The 22234-nt window shown below is 38.1% G+C and overlaps 1 protein-coding gene across 1 annotated transcript in view; it reads right to left on the reverse strand.

Annotated features, from left to right (window-relative positions):
• The window catches only part of UBN2 (ubinuclein 2), a 74297-nt gene that overhangs the window by 25934 nt on the left and 26129 nt on the right, over nt 1-22234 (reverse strand). The window contains exons 4-13 of the mRNA XM_029917915.1: nt 20850-20987; nt 19924-20027; nt 17514-18003; nt 12631-12701; nt 7192-7321; nt 4087-4205; nt 3457-3570; nt 2728-2871; nt 1936-1986; nt 433-448 (exon numbers count right to left, since the gene is read on the reverse strand). Coding sequence (XP_029773775.1) covers nt 433-448; nt 1936-1986; nt 2728-2871; nt 3457-3570; nt 4087-4205; nt 7192-7321; nt 12631-12701; nt 17514-18003; nt 19924-20027; nt 20850-20987 — 1377 coding nt within the window. The remainder of the gene's footprint in view (nt 1-432; nt 449-1935; nt 1987-2727; nt 2872-3456; nt 3571-4086; nt 4206-7191; nt 7322-12630; nt 12702-17513; nt 18004-19923; nt 20028-20849; nt 20988-22234) is intronic.

Genomic DNA, 22234 nt, shown 5'->3' on the forward strand with positions numbered 1-22234 from the left:
ACACACACACACACACACACACACACACACACACAGAGTTTATATATGAATATACAATAAAATTCCCTCCAATTTCAATTAACTGGAAAAAAGGCCAACTCATTAGCAAAATATGAATTGTAGATGATAATGGGTTTTAGAAAATTAAATGTAAATACTCAAAATAAAAAATAACTAAAGATAGGGTAACAAAGCTGCCTAAGAAAACTCACTTCAAAAAACTGGTAAGAATTAATAATTATTTATAGGAAAACAGATCTTCAAGAAACTTCAAGCTCAAATTAAACCATAATTTGAAAAGAACATTGCCAAGAACTTGCAAATAAGATATTATTTGAAAAAACAAATCCTCCTTTTTAAAGAAAATTATTTTAATATGAAAAATCAAATTAAAAATGTCAAAATGACAGGAAAAAAAGGCAAGAAAAATACCATGCAACCTTGGAACCTTTGGGAACCAGTGTGAAAAAGTCTGAAGACAAGAAATCTTATGGGTTCCAAAGTAGGAGAAAATACCCAAATGTCTGTTGAATAACTAAAGGGTTAACAGGCTAAAATACCTCACACTGAGTATTTCTACTTCATTAAGTTGATATGTCATCCATTAAGTTAACAAATATCTTGATTAAAACTACCAATCTACAACTTCATTAAAGCAACAGTAATTTTCAAAGTATTCTTTTTTTTTTTTTTTATAAAGACCATTGGGGGCAAAAGATGTCAGGCCCACACATCCTATAGATTTGTACTTTCTGATAAAAGCAAAAAAAGACCAAATAAAACACAAAGTTAGTCATAATAATAAAGCTACTTAAAAAACTGAAAGAGGATCTATATGAATATCTGCTTTAGATTTAAAGGGATGAATTCTTTCTACCTGAATTGTAATACATTTGTGATTTTAGAACTGGGAAATTAAAGGCCAGATATATTATTGACACAGATATATACATACATATCTTTCCGACCCCAGGATAATAAACCACCAGCAACAAAGTACACCTATGTATATGAAACAAAACTTATGCTGAATTCATATTCAATAAATAAGAGTAGCAAGAACCGAAAGCCACAATCAACTCAACATAACGCTGATGTGTCCTAACAAAGTGTCATCTCTAAGAGTTGTAAAACAATCCCACTCTAACTGTATATGAGGATATGGAGGGTTTTGTAATGTTACCCAGTTGTTAACCAGACCTCTTAGAATACTGAATTACAGTAGTCGATAAATTTTCAGTAACTTGCTAGTTTTATTAAATCTTATTATTACACTTCTATGGTGCAGAGAAATAGCTCCTAGCTGTAGGTAAAAATAAAATTCTTGTTGAGCCAACCAGTATTCACCGAAAAATATAACCACAAAACACCCAGCTTTTTACTACTGCCTATCAGGATAAGAGATCTTTTTTTAGTAATCAAACCACCAGGGAAATACCCAGTTTTGAACAGAAGGGAGGGGCATGGGAAATGGGTTAACTTTGTGGAATGAAGCAGTCTGCAAGGCAAGGCAGGGTAGGGATGTATAAGAAACTGTCTTCAGAGGCACAAAGCTATAGGTTAGTTATGCTGATCGTCAGTAAGAGGGAAAGGAAAAGGGCACAAAAGAACTGGAGAAAAGAAGGCCCAGGGACAAAAGAAACCATCAGAGCCTTCGGGTCTATGTGGCTCCTAAGCGCCAGATCTCGGGCCAGCCCAGATTCAGGTGTTCGGCGACCAGCCTGAGAACTACTTAATAGATAAATGCGTTCTCAGGTCGACAGTCAACAGTAAGATGATTCTTTTTTTTAAAAAAGCAGTAATAAAATGGAGACTGCCTAAATGTACATTTAAGTACACTATTTCACCTAACGTTTAGTAAATAACACTTTTGTTTACTAAAGCACATGACGTGAGTAAAAATAAGTGAAGAAATATGGAGTCTGTTTTACTCACGGAGCAGAAGTAAGATGATTATGTACACTCCGGCTTTCCTTAAAAAGCATTCTGCAAAAGTTAAAAGGACATGATTATTCTTGTGTAACAGATGATGAAAGCCACTTTCTCGTTTTACTCACATGGTTTTCGACAGTCTATTACTTGCTTATTTATCAAATGGAAGTTATAACGGCACAGAGAAAATTCATTAATCTAGCTTACGGGGAGTTTTATAGAACATTTGTTTCTTTAAATCTTTTAACAGATCAACAGATGTTTTCTGCTGATTTAAGATGGAACCTCTGTAGGCGACCGGCTGCGATAGCCATCTATCTTAACATTCTTAACGCTTTAATAAGGTTTATATTGGACAATTAATTTTTGAGACACCATGTACAGTTACTATTTTCAACAGAACCCAAGATTGTAGGTCTCGTTTTCTACGCTCTCAATTTCATATTCAGCTCTAAGCTTATCTGCATGGTACCCATGTGAAGTCCCTTCCCAACATTTATGGCCATCTATCCCTCCATCCATTTTCTCTATTGGCAAAGTCAGGTGCAAAAAAGAGAAAGTGGTTGGCAAAAATGTCACCTTTATGTGTGTCTCTGTATCTCCGTGTCCCTGTGACTAACGTTTTATCTTTCAGTGCTTGAAGTTTTCAAAGCAGAGACCATCTGAGAGGACTATACAGAATGCGAAACACACTAGGTTCTTAGCAAAATGACTGTCATATATCTGTCTATATATATCTTTAATCAGAGTAATAACAAGAAAGTAAAATAAAATCTAGGATGTTATATTTCTTACCTTGCCTGCATCCAGCCCTTAGGCCACAATGGTTTCACCTCTGTCTCCATAAAGGATTTAAGATAATCCTCAGCGGACTGGCTTTTATTTGGCTCTAACTCATAGCATCCCAATTTGATCTCAACAAGGTTACATAACAAAGTTCTAAACAGATTAAAAATATATATTTATATATAAATCTGACTGCAAAATTGTGGACAATTAAGCTTGAAACAGATTTTTTAAAGCACATAAATCTGACAACAATAATAAAGAATATTATCTCAAGAATTCAGAAGATGACATGAAGATAAATAATCTCTAACACACATCACTCATTGCACTACAAGCCAAATCCCCAATATGGAACAATTTCCTTGATACCTTTCATCTGGGCACCAAAGACTGAAAGGGATAGTCTTGCAACCAAACCCTCTACTTGGAGTACAGAAATACTGCTAAAAAAGATGACTCATTACACATGTGTACAGAGTACTTCACCTTCTGAAGCCAATATGACTGACTGAATAATTAGAAGATTAGCTTATAAAAAGTAGGATATGAAAATAAAAGGAAAGCACTCTAAAGATATCAGGACCAAGTCAATCTTCTCTTGAATAAATTTTTCCTACACACCAACTTTTGGTTGCTTCTAATCTACTCTGCCATTTACTATATATTCTTTTTATTAGAAACCTTAGTTCTGCATTATCCATTTGGTTAAAAGTGAAGGCTTTGGTTAAATTTTACCTGATGGTGTCATTCCAGTGGAATTTCTTTCTTGGTCCTATGACACGTTTTCCCGGTTTCTCATCATCATCTTCCTCGGACCCATTTTTCTCTCGTTCTTCATCTGTTTGCAACCTAAAAAGGAAAAATATTTTATGACGCGAAGTTTTAACTCAACAGTGCCTATGATATGCTCCAGAGACACTTGTTAAATTGCTTAACTGAATGTTAACTCAAAAGGCAGAGTAAATAGGTAATCTACTTCTATACATAATACTTTGAAGAGCATCATAAAGTAGTTTGATAAGTTAGGTCTTCAACCTGTGTCAGTTAAGGGCATGATTACTTATCTTTGCGTTCAGAAAACATCTGTGCCTGACTTCAGCCAGTCAAACGAGGTGTCACAGGAATATCTGACCAGCGCCAGCTCTTGTTTTGATCACACCCATACACTAAATCAACACACCTTTTGCTTCTGACACCAAAGCAACTGAATGGGAAGTGCTGTGTCCTTTAGAAAATATTCAATTATACCGTTTCAGTGGTCTATGTGGAGTTCTATTTGGTGATAAAGTCCATTTAAGACCAACTCCTAAGAGCTAAAAATATTTCTCAAATGCAAAAGCCAGCCCCAACAGAAGAGGCACATACTTGGCACACTTGGCTTGACTGCGAGCCTGGCAGTCCTCCTGGTATTTAAACAGCTGCTCGGGCATGACATTGCTAACAGCCAGTCTCAGCTTTTGCAGAGGTTCTCTTAAACGATCATCCTGGGGAAAAAAAACATACTACACGTTTTTTAAACACATTCACAGAAATTATTTTGCAAGCAGATTCTCAAAAGACACTAACTGTAGATTTAAAACACGAGCATATTTAAATACAGACATTTTTTTCTACAACATGGAGTCTTCATGATGCATGCCAGCTATAAAATTAGAACGACCACAGTTCCCAGGCAGCCAACGGGAATCCTACTTTGTGCCTGGTAATTACCCAGCATAATTAGTAGTGTTCCTTATGTTTTTTTTCCTTTAAAAAATGTTTTGAGTATAGCTGACACATAATGTATTCCTTTACATTCTTAAAAATGCCTCACATCTGGCCAAGAAACAATATGGACGCTTTAAATGTAATAGAAAAAAATCAAGTAAAGAACAAAATCTACACTGTGCAGACTACTACTGGCTGACCCCCACTCTGACAGGGAACTGTACCAGGAGTGGAGACACTGCTTTGCAACATTAGAACATATCATTTGGTTTGGGTAACAACCAACCGGATGTTGGCATCCTGTTCTTTCATTTTATTGTTACTAATTGTGACTCAGGCTGCAAGCAAAATTACAGGGTCAAGGTCAAAGAGAAAGAGGAAACTGGAAGACTCTCACTGTTTTCATGCATACCAACTAACAAACATTATTGCACACATGACAGTGTCTGCTATAAAATCTCATTAGAAGTAATGTGACCATCCAGGATCATGGTGCCTAGGTGATTAGCTCCTAATTCTGTAGCTGAGACTCTCTGCCTGGGAACAACCCAAATATCAATCAACAGTAAAATAAATACAAGAACCGGGATGTGTGTACAGAGTGGAGCAGTGTACACACTGCAGCAGGACAACAGGAGTCCTACCACGTGGAAAGACAGCTAAATCTGAGGTACCTAATGTTCAGTGTAAAAGAACAGGCTGCAGAAGAAAAGTATGGAGACAGGATGATTCCATTTATACAAAGCTCAAAAACATGCAAAATCAAACAATGTAGTAATTAGGGATTAAAAGTATACATGATAAAACCATATAAAGAAAAGCAAAGGTTAAGACAGAGGTCTTCCACAGCCAACAGGAATATCAAATAACTTCAAACATCCAATCTGAAATGCCCCTTAGAAAGTATTTTATAATGTATGAAAAGTTGTTCTCCTACCTCTAGCTCCTTTTTTACTGGCACCTGTGTCTGTCACCTGAACACATGGAAGTAAGCTCCAATGGTCAGTGTCTGAAGGAGCCAGGGACAGACACAAAATCCGTGGCCTCGAGTAAATTTCATTTATTATTCTGCTTTACACTGAGAAAGAACTTACAGTTTCTGAATTCAAAAGATTTATTTTATTAACAGAAGTATAATACCTATAACAAAGAATTCTATGCCTATCAGATCATAACACTCTGGTCCTGGGCACCACATTCTTTCCCCCATCGGAGCTACAGAGGCCTTGGACAGCCATGTTGTGCCGTGTAATTCCCAGCCTCTGGCCAGAAAAGTTTAGGTTGACTCAAGATAGTATAATCAGGTTTCTGATCTGGAAACTTGGATTGGGATGAGAGGGCTGAGTCAATCTCTGTGCGTGGCCTTTCTATAATATAAAACCTTGAGAATGAAGTAATTTTATTTTCAGATGTACATAAAAGGATAAAAATAAGACACCAGGAGATAGGTAGAGAAAAACAAAAGTTAATCCAAATTATCAGTTCCCATCCCTTTCTGGTTGTTTTTTTGTTTTGTTTTGTTTTGTTTTTGAGAGAGAGAGAGCACAAGTGGAGGAGGGGGAAAGAAAGTGGGGGACAGAGGACCCAAAGCAGGCTCCACGCTGACAGCAGAGAGCCTGACGTGGTGCTCAAACTCACGAACTGTGAGATTATGACCTGAACCAAAGTCAGATGCTCAACTGACTGAGCCACCCACTTGTCCCCTGGATGTATTTTTAATTCAGTGAAATCCCTTTAATAATAGAAAAAAAAAGTCCTTTTTTGTCTTAAACTGCATTGTTTTCTATTACTTGAATGTTATAAATATTTTTAAAACATATAATCAAATAAATCGTAAGGGAAAAATAATCAGGACAGTGAAGGTACTGAAAACCATTTTATATGGAAGTGAAAGGGGACATAATATAAGACTTCAAAAACATGAAAGCCATAAAGGTGACAAATAATTAGGTTATGAACAAACTCAAAGGTAGAATTAGGACCAATGAGGTGGAAAGCACCTGGATTTGTCTCGGTGCACAGAACTGATATCATAATAAAATAAGTTTCTGACCACTGAAAGCATTCAAACTTAGATAATTACTTGGTGGGGTTTTAGGGGAGAAGAATCTAGCAAAACAGGAATGACTACGCAAGAAAATCTCTAAGTTTACATGTAACCTGTGATTGTTTCCAAGTCTTTGTAATGTAGGCGCAAACAAATCTGTATAGATCCCTTTGATAAGAAAAGTGAGTTACGTGGGGCACCTGCGTGGCTCAGTCGGTTAAGCGTCCGGCTTCGGCTCAGGTCATGATCTCACGGTTCATGGGTTCAAGCCCCGCATCGGGCTCTGTGTTGACACCTAGCTCAGAGCATGGAGCCTATCTTCAGATTCTGTGTCTCCCTCTCTGACCCTCCCCTGCTCACACGGTGTCTCTCTGTGTCTCTCTCTCTCTCAAAAATAAAAAGAAAATTAATTAAAAAAAAAACTGAGTTATGAATCTGTCAGATACTTGTTGAGGGCAAAGCAGTATCAGCTGTGGAACTGAAGTTAATTTACCAGTCTAGGGAATCTATTCCTTAGAAAACATTCTCATGTAGCCTTATTAACTGCTGCAAAGGAATTTTTTTCAAGAGATCCAATATGCCCTTAAAGAACCTATGATTATTCAATACATACAATAAGAGTATAAAGCAACTAATATGCAAAAGTCCCAAATAGAAACTAATCTCCTCCCAGGTGAAAACACTCCAGATACAGACATGATCGTTCCTCCTCTTACCTGGACGTTGAGATGTAACTTCTTCAGACGTTTCACCAGTGTTTCTTTATTGCATGGCACAAAAGCCTCAAGATGGGAGTAGACAGCACTGCGGGTGACCGGGCCCAGCTCCTGCAGCTGCAACTCGATGCTTTACAGAAACAGCGACATGTAAGTAGTACGGAATTTCCGTTAGGTACGAATACATCAGCAAGGAGGTAAAAGCATACATAAATACATAAGTAACATAAACATAAACAAGCATACATAAACATAAGTAGCCTGGTGAATAATTTTTTTGATGAACAGGGACAAAGCCTAAATTTTGGGATAAAGCATAGGAACTCCATTATTAACCACAAGCTCATTTGCTCAAAGAGCTGTTCACATGCCATCTCCCTGCCACCACAATTGCTAAGCTAGAGAGTCACATAGTTTCAATGAGTTCTTACACTATTTTTTCCTTAGAGGTGTCTGAAAAAACTGCAGATGCAAAAGAGGTAAAGCTCTTCTTGCTACACATTCAGACTGTTTTATCCATCTGTCTCCCTAATTATGCCTGCCTTGCACAAACTAGACATTAAACAGTTTGTTCAATTTATTCCAATTCTTCAGTTCCTGTTCCCATTTACAAATTAGTTTTTTAGACCAAAAATAAATTGTTAAATGGGTATCTGGCCTCATAGTTATTTATTTATTTATTTTTTTTAAATGTTTTATTTATTTTTGATACAGAGAGAGACAGAGCATGAGAGGGGGAGGGGCAGAGAGAGAGGGAGACACAGAACTGGAAGCAGGCTCCAGGCTCTGAGCTAGCTGTCAGCACAGAGCCTGACGCGGGGCTCAAACCCACGAACGTGAGATCTGACCTGAGCCGAAGCCGGAGGCTTAACCGACTGAGCCACCCAGGCGCCCCCTAATAGTTATTTAAAGAAAGAAAGAAAAAAAAAGGATGGGGCGCCTGGGTGGCTCAGTTGGTTAAGCGTCCGGCTTCAGCTGAGGTCATGATCTCACAGTTCGTGGGTTCGAGCCCTGCATCAGGCTCTGTGTTGACAGCTCAGAGCTTGGAGCCTGCTTCGGATTCTGTGTCTCCCTCCCTCTGACCCTCCCCTGCTCTCTCTCTCTCTCTTTCAAAAATAAATAAAACATTTTAAAAAATTAAAAAAAAAAGAAAATAAAGGAAAAGAGTTTTAACAGCCACCATATTCTCAGCTGGAAAAGTCTACCAAGAAATAACTGAGGTTTCTACCAAGATGGAAGACACTGAATCTGGCAGCTCCTATTGTAGGAAGATAGGAACAGATATTACTTTCAAGGCCAAGACTTAACTGGGGCTCATGGCAACAAACTATGTCCAAATCATCACATTCTATTATAGGAGAAGGCACTGGTAGATTTAATAAACAATTCTCATAAAGATAAGATGCATGAGAAGATTAAACTAACAGCTTTTGGGGAAGAAAAGAAACCCTGCCTATCAAATATATCAATAACTTATAAGATACACTGCAATTTCAGAAACAAAGAAACATGGAAAGCTATGCTTTTAGCATTGGCAAAAAGAAAAATCCTTGTATTAGAGAAGTCAAACACAATATGCAAATGAACAATGTTTAGGATCTGTAAGAACCAGAAGGTCAAATGCAGAGGATCATAAGGGAAACGACCATTACTGTCATAAGTTCTGTGTATAAACATGTGGTTAAATAAACTGTGCGTGGAGCTCTATTAAAAGTCTAGACTCTGGGCTGGAGGCTTCCTAGTCCTGCCCTATTATTAAAGGGTAGTTGAGCTGAAAATAAAATAGAAACTCGAAGTAGTAAGAGATTTCAATTAAGAATAGACTGACTCAGTGACATACTTCTAAAAATCAGTGGTTTCCAAAGACAGGGAAACTCAAAACCAGGAAGAGCTGACTCCCTGCTCCGAAGCCCATACTAGGTAAAAATCAGAGAAGCATACTATCCCTTAAGGCTACAGACTATATCAGTCTATCACAAATATATACAAATTCCTACCTGAGAGCAGTGTATTTTAAGCATACATGTCTCATAAATTTAATTTTTTTCTAAGAATTACAATCTTCTAAGGTCTAAGAAGTATCTGGAGATGACTAAAAACACATGGCAATGAAAGTCTGAACTTCAGGTATTTTCACACTTTAGAAAAATACAGGTTCTCCAAAAGCAATGAACTTTCCTGAGCCTGACCCCTTCTCTCCACCAGGTTTCTTTCCTTTTCTTTCCTTCTTTAACTAAAGTCTATCCCCAAAGCAGATATCCATGCATGAAATGTTAAAATGAATGGATCTCAAACCCCTGATAATAAATTTTAAGCATGAGATCCCTACAGGCTCTAAATGGACAAAAATACACTGGGGCCATCTGCTGATAATGCATTGAGGACAAACACTAGATTTTCTAAGTAAGCAGGTTTGAAACCCACCTTTATATGCCTATCTTTACAAGGCTCTCATATGCCTCTGAAGAAGCCTCAAAGAAATGCAACATAGGAATTCATAGCTGAAGCAATGGCGAACTCTATAAAAAAGATTCTTCTGGGTCACATAAAATTCTAGAAACATAGTCATTTCACCACAATTGATACATAAATATATCTTCCTATCCTATCAACTCCCTCTTTTTAAGAATTGTTTTTTAAGTAAGCTCTACAACGTGGACTTGGGATCCTGACTCTGAGATCAAGTCACATGCTCTATCAACTGAGCCAGCCAGGCACCCTTCTCCCTCTTTTTAAAAAAACAGAATACAGGGGCTCCTGGGTGGCTCAGTCAGTTAGGCACCCAACTATGGCTCAGGTCATGATCTTGTGGTTCCTGAGTTCAAGCTCCACGACAAGGTCTCTGCTAACAGCCTGGAGCCTGCTTTGGATCCTCTGTCTCCTTCTCTCTCTGCGCCCCCCCCCCCCCCCCCCCCCCCCCCCCCCCCCCCCCCCCCCCCCCCCCCCCCCCCCCCCCCCCCCCGCTCATGCTCTCTAAAACAAACAAACCAGAATACATACCTTAATTCAATCAGTTTACAAACACTAGTAAAAGAAAACCTGAATTGGAAGCTACTAAATTTCTCGAAATTTTCCTTACATACTTCAGATATCCTACCAATACCATCCATATAACAGAACCACTGAAACTAGTAACTGAAGAAAGACTTAGGGAGCAGTAACGCAAACTCAAAATCAAAAATAGCTCTTATCTTATAACAAGAATTCAAAAGCCTATTGAGGGATGTAGATTCCTCCTTCCCTGAACGACTTTATTCAGATGGGCTGGTTCTGGTGTTACCTAAGAAGGCCCGGGGTGGCACAGGTTAAAGATGTTGTTCCAAGTTTGTTTTTCCAAATGCAAAGTAACCCTCAAGAGAGTAAGGAGTTGTGGCAGAGGATCAATCCCTGCACTTGGCTAATCTTTTATGTCAGAGAGGGTGAGACAGAAAGACCAATTGATAAGTCTATTCATACAGTGATTCAAAAGCCAATACTCACTCATGAGTTCCTTAAAGGGGCATCTAACAATGAGATGGCAGACAGGGCTCACTGCCAGTGTTCACTGGGATTGTAGTGCCTGCCCAGAGCATTTGCTGAACAGAACTCAGGTTGACTTGAGATCACAAAGAGTATAAAGGTTTTATTAGCAATGTCTGCTTGAGGTAAAGGAGGGAATAGGAAAGATCAAGTCAGCATGTTGTCTATTTACTGATCCAAGTCAAACTCAAGCAGGCAAAAAGAAAAAGCATTCCCTAGTCCAATAAACTTACCTCCCTTTCTCCCCATGATAAAGAAGCAATGATGAGGTAGGGCCAATACAAGTGGATAATTTCATGGAAATTTACTACACAAAATAATCACATATCATAAGCCCTTAGAAGATCAACTCAGTCCAAAGAAATCAGGGATGTTTAGGAAAGTGGAAACAGAGGCATAAATAAGTGACAAAAAAAGAAAAAGATAAAATGAGCACTAGGGCTTGTAGAACTAGAGGAACACTCTGTGAAATAAAAATAGGCCTCCAAGAAAACGAGAGGATTTAAGGCAGACATGGAGGGATTAAGAGAAGTCGGCTGAGGATGGTTGCGGGGGTGGGGGGTGGGGCGGTTGGCTGGCTCAGTCAGTAGAGCAGAGCATGTGACTCTTGCTCTCGGGGTCATGAGTTCGATCCCCACATTGGGTGTAGAGATTATTTAAAAAGAGAGAAAAAGGAAGAGAGAAGCCTGTTAATGGAATCTTGATATTCTGCTTATTTGAGATATTAGGTCCCAAGGATGGTCCTTTGTTTCTCTTAGGAGAGAAAAAGACAGTCTCTCTCACAGAAGTGTATAAGAAAAAACAATGGTCTCAGTCACAGGAAAATGACCTGCTCTAGTAAACACAGGGCGCTCAAGTGGAAAGAAAAAGAAGAGCCAGATTCCTGACTATGGAATCTGGGACAGCTCTGATGAGTAATGGTTACACTCTTTATTGAATTGGGGGTGAAGAGGGAGCCAGGTAAAAGGATCTGGCGCAGACAGGAAGCATTTGCCTTGCTTCCAGGCAGGCAGAATCAATCTGAAAAGCCCTGGCTAAAATGAGGAGCAGAAACAAGAAATGCCTGTCATCATACCAGTAGCATACTAGGTTATGTGCTTCATGAGTCCGCGGGGGACCAAAAAGGTTTCTTAAGTATTCCAGGAGAAAGAGAGCTTGTACTTAATTAAAACAGTTATCAAAACAAACCAATCCATCATCCTTTATGTGAGAAACTACCTTCATTGTATATTTAAAAGACAGGCCTCACACACAGTACTGGAAACACTGCCTGTTTCTTTGTACATAACACTACTGAACCACTAAGAGCTGGCACACGTCATTTCCGTGAAAGAGGAGTAAAATTTGCTGTTTTCTCCAGGATTGGTTTTTTGCCCAGTTCTGCTTGCAGCAATTAATTACACACTCAACTTCTATAACCAATGCTCAAAATTTACAATCCATTAAGTGTATAAGGACAACTTAATAATCACCATCTTAGAACTTGCAGCCTGGTTAGTATCAAATTCCAGCTGAGAGTAAAAACAATACAATCTGTATCACACGCTGGCCTTCGGCCACCCCTCTGCTCTTCCTTTTCTCTTCCCCACACTGCCTCTCTCCTACCTCAAAACCAGAATTCCTTCTTTAAACCACACTTTCCATTTACCTAAAAATTTTTGTACAAATTATATTAAACTTGCTAGATACCAATGGAATTATTTTTTTCCCAAGTCTGAAAGTAGAAGGAAAATTATAACAAATTTAATATGACCACTCAGAGCTGTTCCAGAAAGACACTTTCAGAGAGTGTGACAAAAAAAAATTTTAATCTAAAAAAATATTCAACCTGTAAAGTTGTAATCAGCTATATTTTTAAATGAATTCTTAAAGTTTAAATAATTTTTTAGGCTTTTTTAATGAAAGAAGAGAATTACTTACTCCAGAAGAATATTATTCATATCCTGTGTAAAGAATTTTTTCCTTCCTTCTTCATCAAAAAGTTTGGCAGCCTAGAGAAACATAAGATTGTCAACATTGCTTTCAATAAACACATTATTTGTTTCCATATCTATTTAGGAAAGAATAAACTTCTTGAGAATGAGGCTACTGCAATTTACTTCACCTCGTATCCTCCGTACCCAGTTTAGGACCTGACGTGAATAGGCAGTTCCAGAGCGTTGAAACAAATTTAGCACATGTGCCACTGGTTCCTATTATATCTCTATTTAATTTTGCTCAATTTTTATAGATTAACAGAATTATACATATAAGACTTTTCAAAAAATTGTTTTATTTTTGAGAGAGAGAGAGAGAGGGAGGGAGAGGGAGAGAGAGAGAGAGCGAGCGAGAGAGCGAGAGCGAGAGCACGAGCAGAGGAGGGGCAGACACAGAATCCAAAGCAGGCTCCAGGCTCTGAGCTGTCAGCACAGAGCCCGACACAGGGCCCGAACCCATGAAGCATGAGATCATGACCTGAGCTTAAGTTAGACGCTCAACCGACTGAGCCACTCAGGCAGGTACCCCAAATACAAGATGTTTTGGTGCTCTGGGTATCTTGTGTATTTTGACTATCCATTGGTATATTGTGATCTCCAACATAACAGAAAGCAGAAGTCTCACTTTCTAAAGACATTGTCTACAGAATGTGTCTGATATTCTGTTTTACACTTATTATCATGTTTAATCCTCATAACAGCCATGACATTGGTATGACAGCCCCCATTATGCAGACAAGGAACCTGAATCTGTCAGAGGTTGTGTGGCATGCCCCCAAATCACACTACTTAATAAGTCGTGGACCCAGCGCTCAGACCACAAGCTCTCTAACTTCAATTGGGCAACATGAGCACGCTGTGCAAAGGAGCTCAGACACCGGCCTTCTGCAGCCAGTTTAGGGTCTACCTAACTGCTTACAAAAAAAAAAATGTAGCCAAGGTTATTATCAAGAAACAAGCAAAAATTAATGCCATGAGCTTAAGAATAATATTTTCATCATTACTGTCACCTCAATCAGGTGACCAGAAACCAAGGATACAAACTAAAACTCTACCACATGCAAAATTTACTGGGAAAATCACAAAGGACGTAGTTAAGATCCATCAGATGTAAAACATCAAGAAATCTGATCTAGGGACGCCTGGGTGGCTCTGTCGGTTAAGCATATGACTCTGGCCCAGGTCATGATCTCATGATTTGTGAGTTTGAGCCCAGCGTCAGGTTCTGTGCTGACAGCTTGGAGCCTGCTTCAGATTCTGTGTCTCCCACTCCTTCTCTGTCCCTCCTCAGTTTATGCTCTTTCTCTCCCTCTCAATAATAAACATTAAAAAAAAATCTGATCTAATAATCTGAGCAAGCATATGCTGACTGTGTCAACCCATCGTTATTTGATAGTTTTACATGCAATAAATAAAAGAAAATTTCTAAGACGTGCCTCAGTACTTCTTAGAAAGAATGAAAACTGTATATGCACTGGGCAGAAATACATGAAAGCTGTAAGGAAAACCAAATGTCACGAAACAGAATCAAAAAAAGTCAAGAAGTCGAACAGCAGGAGAATATTACAAAGTAAGAAAAGAGTCACAAGAAACTTCTTATCACACAGACATAAGCATTTAAGCCAAGGATGAAATCTCACCTCCTAAAGAAAAAATACCATCTCATATTTCTTTTCTTTTTTTTAAGTTTACTTATCTTGAGAGGAAGCATGCACAAAAAGGGGAGGGGCAGAGAGAGGGAGCGAGAGAATCCTACATGGGTTCCACACTCTCAGTGCAGAGCCCAGACACAGGGCTCGAATTCACCAAGGGTGATATCATGACCTGAGCCAAAATCAAGGGTCAGATGCTTAACCGAATGAGTCCGCCAGGTGTCCCTCCATCTCATAATTCAAAGAAAAAATAGAAATCATAGATACAGTAAGTGAAATCAAACTTCTTATCGATGATTTCCTACCAAGGGACAGATATATTAACCCTGGCAGGGCTACTACAGGCATATAAGATAAGACAAAGCTTTTACAAGGTTGTAACACACTCATTACTAATCAAGTTTGTTTATTAATGAGAATGAATGGCCTATAACACAGCAGACAGAGTGGCTGCTACGGAGCCTTTGAATCATGGCTCCGGCTCTTAATGCATTTACACCTTTTGAGCCTCCGCTTCCTCATCTGTTCAGTGGAAGAGCACTACCTCCCTCACGGGACTGTGGGAGGACAGACTGCACAGCAGGTAAAGGACACCGGGCAACCACAGGGCTGCCTCCTGAATGGTAGCTGCTATGGGAGAACCGGCAGCGTGGCGCTTAGCCCAAGGTACAAGTTTTGCTAAAGAAACAGCAGCTGTTATTACTAATTACATCTTGAAAAACGTGGATCACATCACTAAGCACTTTTTAAAATTTAGAAGAAACTAAAGATTTTAGGAATGGGCAAAATGGGATAGCAAAAAGCCCATGCTCCAGACTGTAGTTAGACTTCAGCTCCATCACTTACTAGCTGTGTGGACCTGACCATGCTGTAACTTACCTCAAGTTTCTCAACCATAAAAAAGAAAGAAAATCTATACTTTCTATACAGAGTGGCTAAAAAGATTATATTAAAAAAACCTATTTATTACTGAAACTATAGAAATTGTAAACTTTTCAAAAAATAGGCACAGAAAATAGCAAAAGAATGAAAACAAAGGAGGAAGTGAAAGAACTGAATAAAAAAGAAAATGACAAAGATCAATTACATAATTATGACAAGTGTAAGGAGTTAAAATCATTTGTTAAAAGAAAAAAGACTCAAATGAGGTGAAGAAACAACTTTCCATTTATATGATGTCTTAGAAAGAGCTAAACTAAAGAAAATCAAAGAGGTTGAACATAAATGATAAGAAAAATAGGTAAAAATAACACTCCACAGTAAATCAGACAAAACTAAATTCAAGGTGAAAAGCATTAACAGCACAAGTCACCTTCAAATAATAATGATCACAAAAAAGATCTAGCTATCAAGAATTTTATGGGTCAAACAACACAGCACAGAAATGAACAAACAAACTAGGGAAAATACAAGCAAGTTATAACCAAAGAAACACTGGAAATATGGGCGCCTGGGTGGCTCAGTCAGTTAAGCATGAAATTTTCTCCCTCTCTCCCCAGGTCACACACTCTCTCAAAATAAATAAATAAACACCTTAAAATTTTCAAAATAAAAAAAAAACCAAACCATTGACAATGGGATAGCTTAACACACTTCTTTAAGTCCTGAACTAATGAAGTACACTAAAATAAGTAAGGTAACTAAATTAATGGGCAATTAAGTCACAACTTCAGAAGAAACGCTATAGAATAAAACATAAAAAAAAAAACCCAACAACCCAGAATTGCTAAATAAAATCTGTGGGCCAGTTACTGAAAAAATTAGATAAATCTAATATTCCCCAAACCAGATATTTAAATTCTAAGGAAAGTTAAGAAAAATAAACACAGGGGTGCCTGGGTGGCTCAGTCAGTTAAGCGTCTGACTTCGGCTCAGGTCATGATCTCATGGGTTGTGAGTTCGAGGCCTGTATCAGGCTCTGTGCTAATAGCCCAGAGCCTGGAGCCTGTCTTCGGATTCTGTGTCTCCCTCTCTCTCTGACCCTCCCTTGCTCATGCTGTCTCTTTCTCTCTCTCTCTCTCAAAAATAAATTTAAAAAAATTAAAAAATTAAAAAAACATAACATAAAAAAAGAAAAATAAATACAATATAAAGATGATTAATACATTTTAAAACATGACTTAAGATACACTAATCCTTGGAGAAAGAAGCAAATTGTAGAACAGTCCATACATTACAATCTCATTAATTATTTTTTATAATAATACAATTAAAAAGGCATGGATTAAATCCAAAAAAATACATAGTTAATAGTGGTTATTTCAGGGAATGAATGTCAGATTTTGGAAGATCTTTCCCTACGTATGAAATACATTTTTGGTGTTTTGGGGTTTTAATTTATTCTTTTAGAATCTTTACAACCAACATGGATGTGGTGTAAACTCCTAACCCTGAGATCAGGAGTTACATGCTTTTCTGACCGAGCTAGCCTGGTGCTCCTGAAATACATTTTGTGTTGTGTATTTTAGTGTTGTAGTCAGGAAAAAAAAAAGGAGACTAAAATATGGCATGAGTTCAAATAAACATGCTAAAGTAATCAATATGAGCATTTTAAGCTAGATTTGGAACGTTATTTTAAGTCCAAATACTCTCTCCCTGAGATTAACTGGGTAAGTGCGATGACATTTATCTGGATTTGCAGCTACTTAAACAAAGATTATGACTCCAAGTCGATCTAGGGAGGTATCTAACATGACACGCTAAAAACTCGGCTCTCAAGTCTGTCCTAGTGGGAACACAAAGCACGCTTACTGAAGGTGTTGATTAGCTGGGAAGGATTAGTTGGGGAAATCAATTATAAAATAACTAAATGTCAGTAGTTGGGACCACGTTCAGGTACAATACTGCAATGTTACTATTTGCTCCTACCTCCCCTCTGCTGTGTTTACGTGACTTTTTTTACAATAAAAATTGTATTTATGAAACCTATGCTGAAAACTGTAAGTTGAAATGAAATAATAAAACAATCATCCGTATCATGCTATAACTATAGTTATACATACTTCTACTTAAAATTAAAGACCTGTAAATATAGGCAATGCCTGAAAGGAAATACAGAAAATTAAAAATTATTTATATGGGTGTTGGGATTGTAGGTTCTTATTTTTACCTTATAAAAAGCATTTATGGATATGTTTGTGCAGCAAATAAGAAACAAGGGAATTATTACACTTACTACACGGAGGTCTTCAATGCGTTTTTCAAGAAGGACAGGCAGACCCTCTGGGAGTGTGGGCACCACCTTGGGCATAACCTGAGAGGCACAGGCTGGCTGAGTGGTGTTTCCATTCTCCCCCCCTGACTCAGAAAGGGGGCTACCATCAGAAGCAGCATCCAGTAATCTGTCAAAGTCGAAATCATCTAGCATCTCGAGGGCATTTTCAGCTTCCTGAAACAGTTCATGTTCATTTGTGCCAACAAAAATGGGGAGGTCTGGATCAGCACTGTTCAGATTTAAGTCCGAGACATCGTTTCCCAATGCTACAGCAGAGGAGGGGGTTTTGTTCAGAGAAGAGGTCGTTAAGTTCATTGGGACTTTGGGGTTAGGCTCCTTCTTTAATGCATCCTTCTCTTTCTGAAATTTTCGAATCATGGCAGCTAGAGAAAGAGAATCTTTATAACGTTTCTTCTTTTTTTCAGACTTGTGTGAATTTAGAGCCACAACTCTGTGAAGAAAAAAGGAATCAGTTAGGCTACGTAGGATTTTAAAGTTTAAAGCCCATGTAAATAAGCAGGCACAGATAATCAAAATGGTCATTTATTTGATAGGTGGGAAAGCAAATTTCTTCTTACATTATCCTTTTACAACAGCACCTTCATCATCATCTGGACTCGCTCGGGAAAGGTCAAAAAATAAATGGCCATCAGAGTGAAGAAAACAAAAGCACAAAAGTCAACAGAAAGAAATAAAACTGATGGTAACTCAGGATTATTAAAGTCTATGAATTCAAACTTACTAGTCTTTTTGGAATGTTCCCATTCTTTAGCACATCTATAAAGTAGTCACCTAAAGAATTAACCAAGTAGAGAAATACACCTATGAGGTGCATGGGTGGCTGAGCTGATTGAGTGTCTGACTTTTTATTTCAGCTCAGGTCATGATCTCACGGTCATGGGATTAAGCCCTGAGTCAGGCTCTGTGCTGGGCAGGAAGCCTGCTTAAGTTTGGCCCTCTCCCTCTCCCTCTGCTCCTTCCCTGCTTGCGTGCGAGTATGTGCACATGCACACATGCACATGCTTGGAAGAAAGGCAGGCAGGCAGGCAGGCACTTGTGAAAATAGAGTTGCCTTATAAACAGAGACGCTCACACAGCACGCTTTCAAATTGTACCCCAGGTGCGTTGTGCTACAAAGTGCCAGAGAAATGTAAAGTCTTTCTAGAACCTATTCTGCCACTACCTTCTGATCATTTTCACTTTCCATTCTAGGAACAGCCATGTGAGACAATCACATATGTGTGATTTTCTATGACAACTTTCTCCCTATAAGAACCACAGGGAAAAGGTGTCTCAGTGGAGTTAAGTTTCTCTAGAAATCTTTTCTACATTCTATGGCATACACGCTTCTAGGTGCACTACAGAATCAAAAAAATATCACTGTGCCTTGAAGGCAGGCCCGTCCTCTACTGTAATAAACTCCAAAACCAGAATAATGCTTGGTATATAATAGGCACTTAATAAGTATGTGCTGCATGAATTAGCCACAAATTTGAGAAAATGACAAATTCAATAAAAGGCATTATAGACTCTGTTCCCACGGAAGTTTGCCTATAAATAATGAGCATTTAAAACATTCATTAGTAACATGTATGTTTTCTCTTAATTATTTAATGACACCAAGTTCACTAAAATTGCATGCTTCGGAGAGGATAAATACCTCCCTACATCAAGTTTTTGAATACTGATAGCCCAAAGCTCAGATGGCCCTCCCCTGGTGACAAGGAAAAGAAAATCCAGCCTGTCACAGTTTCTGTCCCTTGGTTCTCCAAAAAAAAAAAAAAAAAAAAAAACCCCAAAACAAACCATTGAGAAGTACGACCAACTGGTAACTTTATGAATGCAAGGTACAAACATTTCATTCTTAGGACTTCAGTCTTTTGAGAAATTCTACTTGATATTTAGAGACAACATCATTACCTAAAGTCAGAAGTGTTAAGAAGAGCTTAATAAATGTTTAAATACTAAAACAACTATAAATCATTCACACATAGACTACTGCCAATCCTCAATCCCTAGGTATCTAAAAGCTTAGTTTTAGCATAAAAAGATGAAACTGTTTACATTTATACCATCCTTTCAGAATGGTTCTTGTTGGTAAAAAATTATAATGACAAAAATACTTAATGAACCAATTTGTAAATCTGACCTATAACATCATGAATCTCTAAGATGACAAAGCCTTCTACTTTTTAATAAATACTTAACACTTAATACATATTAATATTATTAAAACGTAAGTTAACAGTTCTTGATACATTTAATTTTAGTATTAAATTAGACCCAGCCAAGCTGAGTTTAATGCTAAATAGATCTTTTTGAAAAGGCAGCTAATAACGCTAGTCCCCTTGGGATGTTTAATTTTACCTACCCCAGTTGTTTGGGGACTTTTTTCCTTGGTTTCTTCTCCTTTTCCCCTTCCTCTTTCCTCTTCCGCTTCTTCATCTCAACATCATCATCTTTTATTTTGGGAATCTGCAAATGATAAAAGAAAGTATCACTTAACGGAGTATCAGTGCTTTACCCTTTGATGTTTAGCAATCTAGCATCCACGGCAGTGCTTTTTCAGTATGCATAAGAAGTGCCTGTTAAAAATGCAGACTCTTGGGGTCTATGAGTACTACGTGTTTTATTTTTGTTTTTGAGCACTGCCTGGTTAAAAAAACTTTTTTTAATCTTTATGTATTTTTGAGAGAGACAGAGTGCAAGCAGGGGAGGGATACAGAGAGAGGGAAGCACAGAAACCAAAGGAGGTCCCTGGCCCTGAATTGCCAGCACAGAGCCCAAGTGGGGCTCAAACTCACAAGCTTGTGAGGTCATGACCTGAGCTAAAGTGGGACACTTAACCAACTGAGCCACCCAGGCGCCCCACACTGCCTAGTTTTTAACAAACATTTTGGTGATTCTGATATAAGTCAGTCTTTGGATCACACTTCAAGAAACACCTAAGGATACTCAATTCTAAAACTATATATATATTATATAGAATTAGGCCTCTCAGGGAACCTAATGTCTAAACCAAGTCTTGACTTATCCTAGAAACATATCCTTATCCCCAAAACAGTAGATTATTAGACCACATATGGAAAGAGGGGTCTTAAAAGAAAATACAATTCTACTATGATGTAAATATCAATTTCCCTATATCTATATAGTTTTACTTTAAAGCAGGTAAATAACTACAGATGCATTAAACAATGGTTAGCATTTTTCTTTTCCTTACATTTACAAGTAAATTCAAAAGGTACACTACATTAACTGAACAGTCATTACTGCTGCAGTGTTGGATAAACTCACTTTGGGCGGCTTGTGCTTTTGGTTGTCGGTGATATCCTCTTCTTCAGTGTCTGAAGCTTGGCGGAACTGCAGAGTGCCAGTGTTGATGTAAAAACCTCCATATTTTGTTGTTAGAGAAGCAGGAACTAATTCGTCATACTATATTTAAAATAAAATGTTTCAGATATATCCCATTATTAATTCTACAAATATATCAAAGGAATTCAATCACTATGTCAGCATCCTTCCTTAAATCCTAACTACAAAACTGACTGTAATGAAGATGTTTGTGGAGTAAATTTAGAAAAAGTTAATATCTAGGATAAAAATGAGCCCAAAGTACTCAGTATATATAAAGAAAGGAAACTCTGGAATAATGAAGCAAATTCTAAGTATATCTATCATCTGCTGAGAAAAACTTAAGGATCACTCCTACTATTTTTAATGACAAATTATTTTTCTTTCTAAATCTTTATTTTAAGTGACTTCTATCCCCAATGTGGGGCTCGAACTTGCTACCCAGAGATCAAGAGTTGTCGTACGCTCAGGGCACCTGGGTGGCTCAGTTGGTTAAGCGTCTGACTTCGGCGCAGGTCATGATCTTGCAGTCTATGGGTTTAAGCTCCACATCAGGCTCTGTGTTGACAGTCTGGAGCCTGGAGTCTGCTTTGGATTCTGTGTCTCCCTCTCTGTCCTTCCCCACTCACACACACTCTCTCTCAAAAATAAATAAACATTTGAAAGAAATTTAAAAAAGTCATATGCTCTACCGACTGAGCCAGCCAGATGCCCCAAAGACAAATGATTCTGATGACAAATTGAAACAAGTTAAAACAGATGATTAAATGTCCAGAAAAGGAAAACATTTCATTTTCACCATATCAGTATATAATTTTATTATAAAGAATAACAAAGTTATTTCTTCCATCTTAGCTCTAAGCTTTTTAAAAAAAATTTTTAATGTTTTATTTTATTTTTGAGAGAAAGAGTCAGAGCATGAGCAGGGGAGGGGGCAGAGAGAGAGGGAGACACAGAACCTGAAGCAGGCTCCAGGCTCTGAGCTGTCAGCACAGAGCCAGACATGGGGCTTGAACTCATGAACCATGAGATCATGACCTGAGCCAAAGTCAGACGCTTAACTGACTGAGCCACCCAGGCACCCTGCTCTAAGCTTTTATACTCACAAGTAAATTCAAAAGAAAATCGAAGTGTTTAAAACAAAATTGCTAATGTATTTAAAAAGGCAACAGAAAAATAATTGCCCACTTCAGGAAGCTTACACCATAATGAGCCAGATACTTTGCCTGGATCAAGAGAGGCAAATTGTCTAAATTAGATTGAAAGTCTGACCTAAAATAACACTTCAGCTGATGTCCTCTAAGCTTGGCTTTTTTTAAGTTTATCAT

The sequence above is a fragment of the Suricata suricatta genome, chromosome 2 (genome assembly GCF_006229205.1).
Source record: "Suricata suricatta isolate VVHF042 chromosome 2, meerkat_22Aug2017_6uvM2_HiC, whole genome shotgun sequence".
Classification (NCBI taxonomy): Eukaryota; Metazoa; Chordata; class Mammalia; order Carnivora; family Herpestidae; genus Suricata; species Suricata suricatta.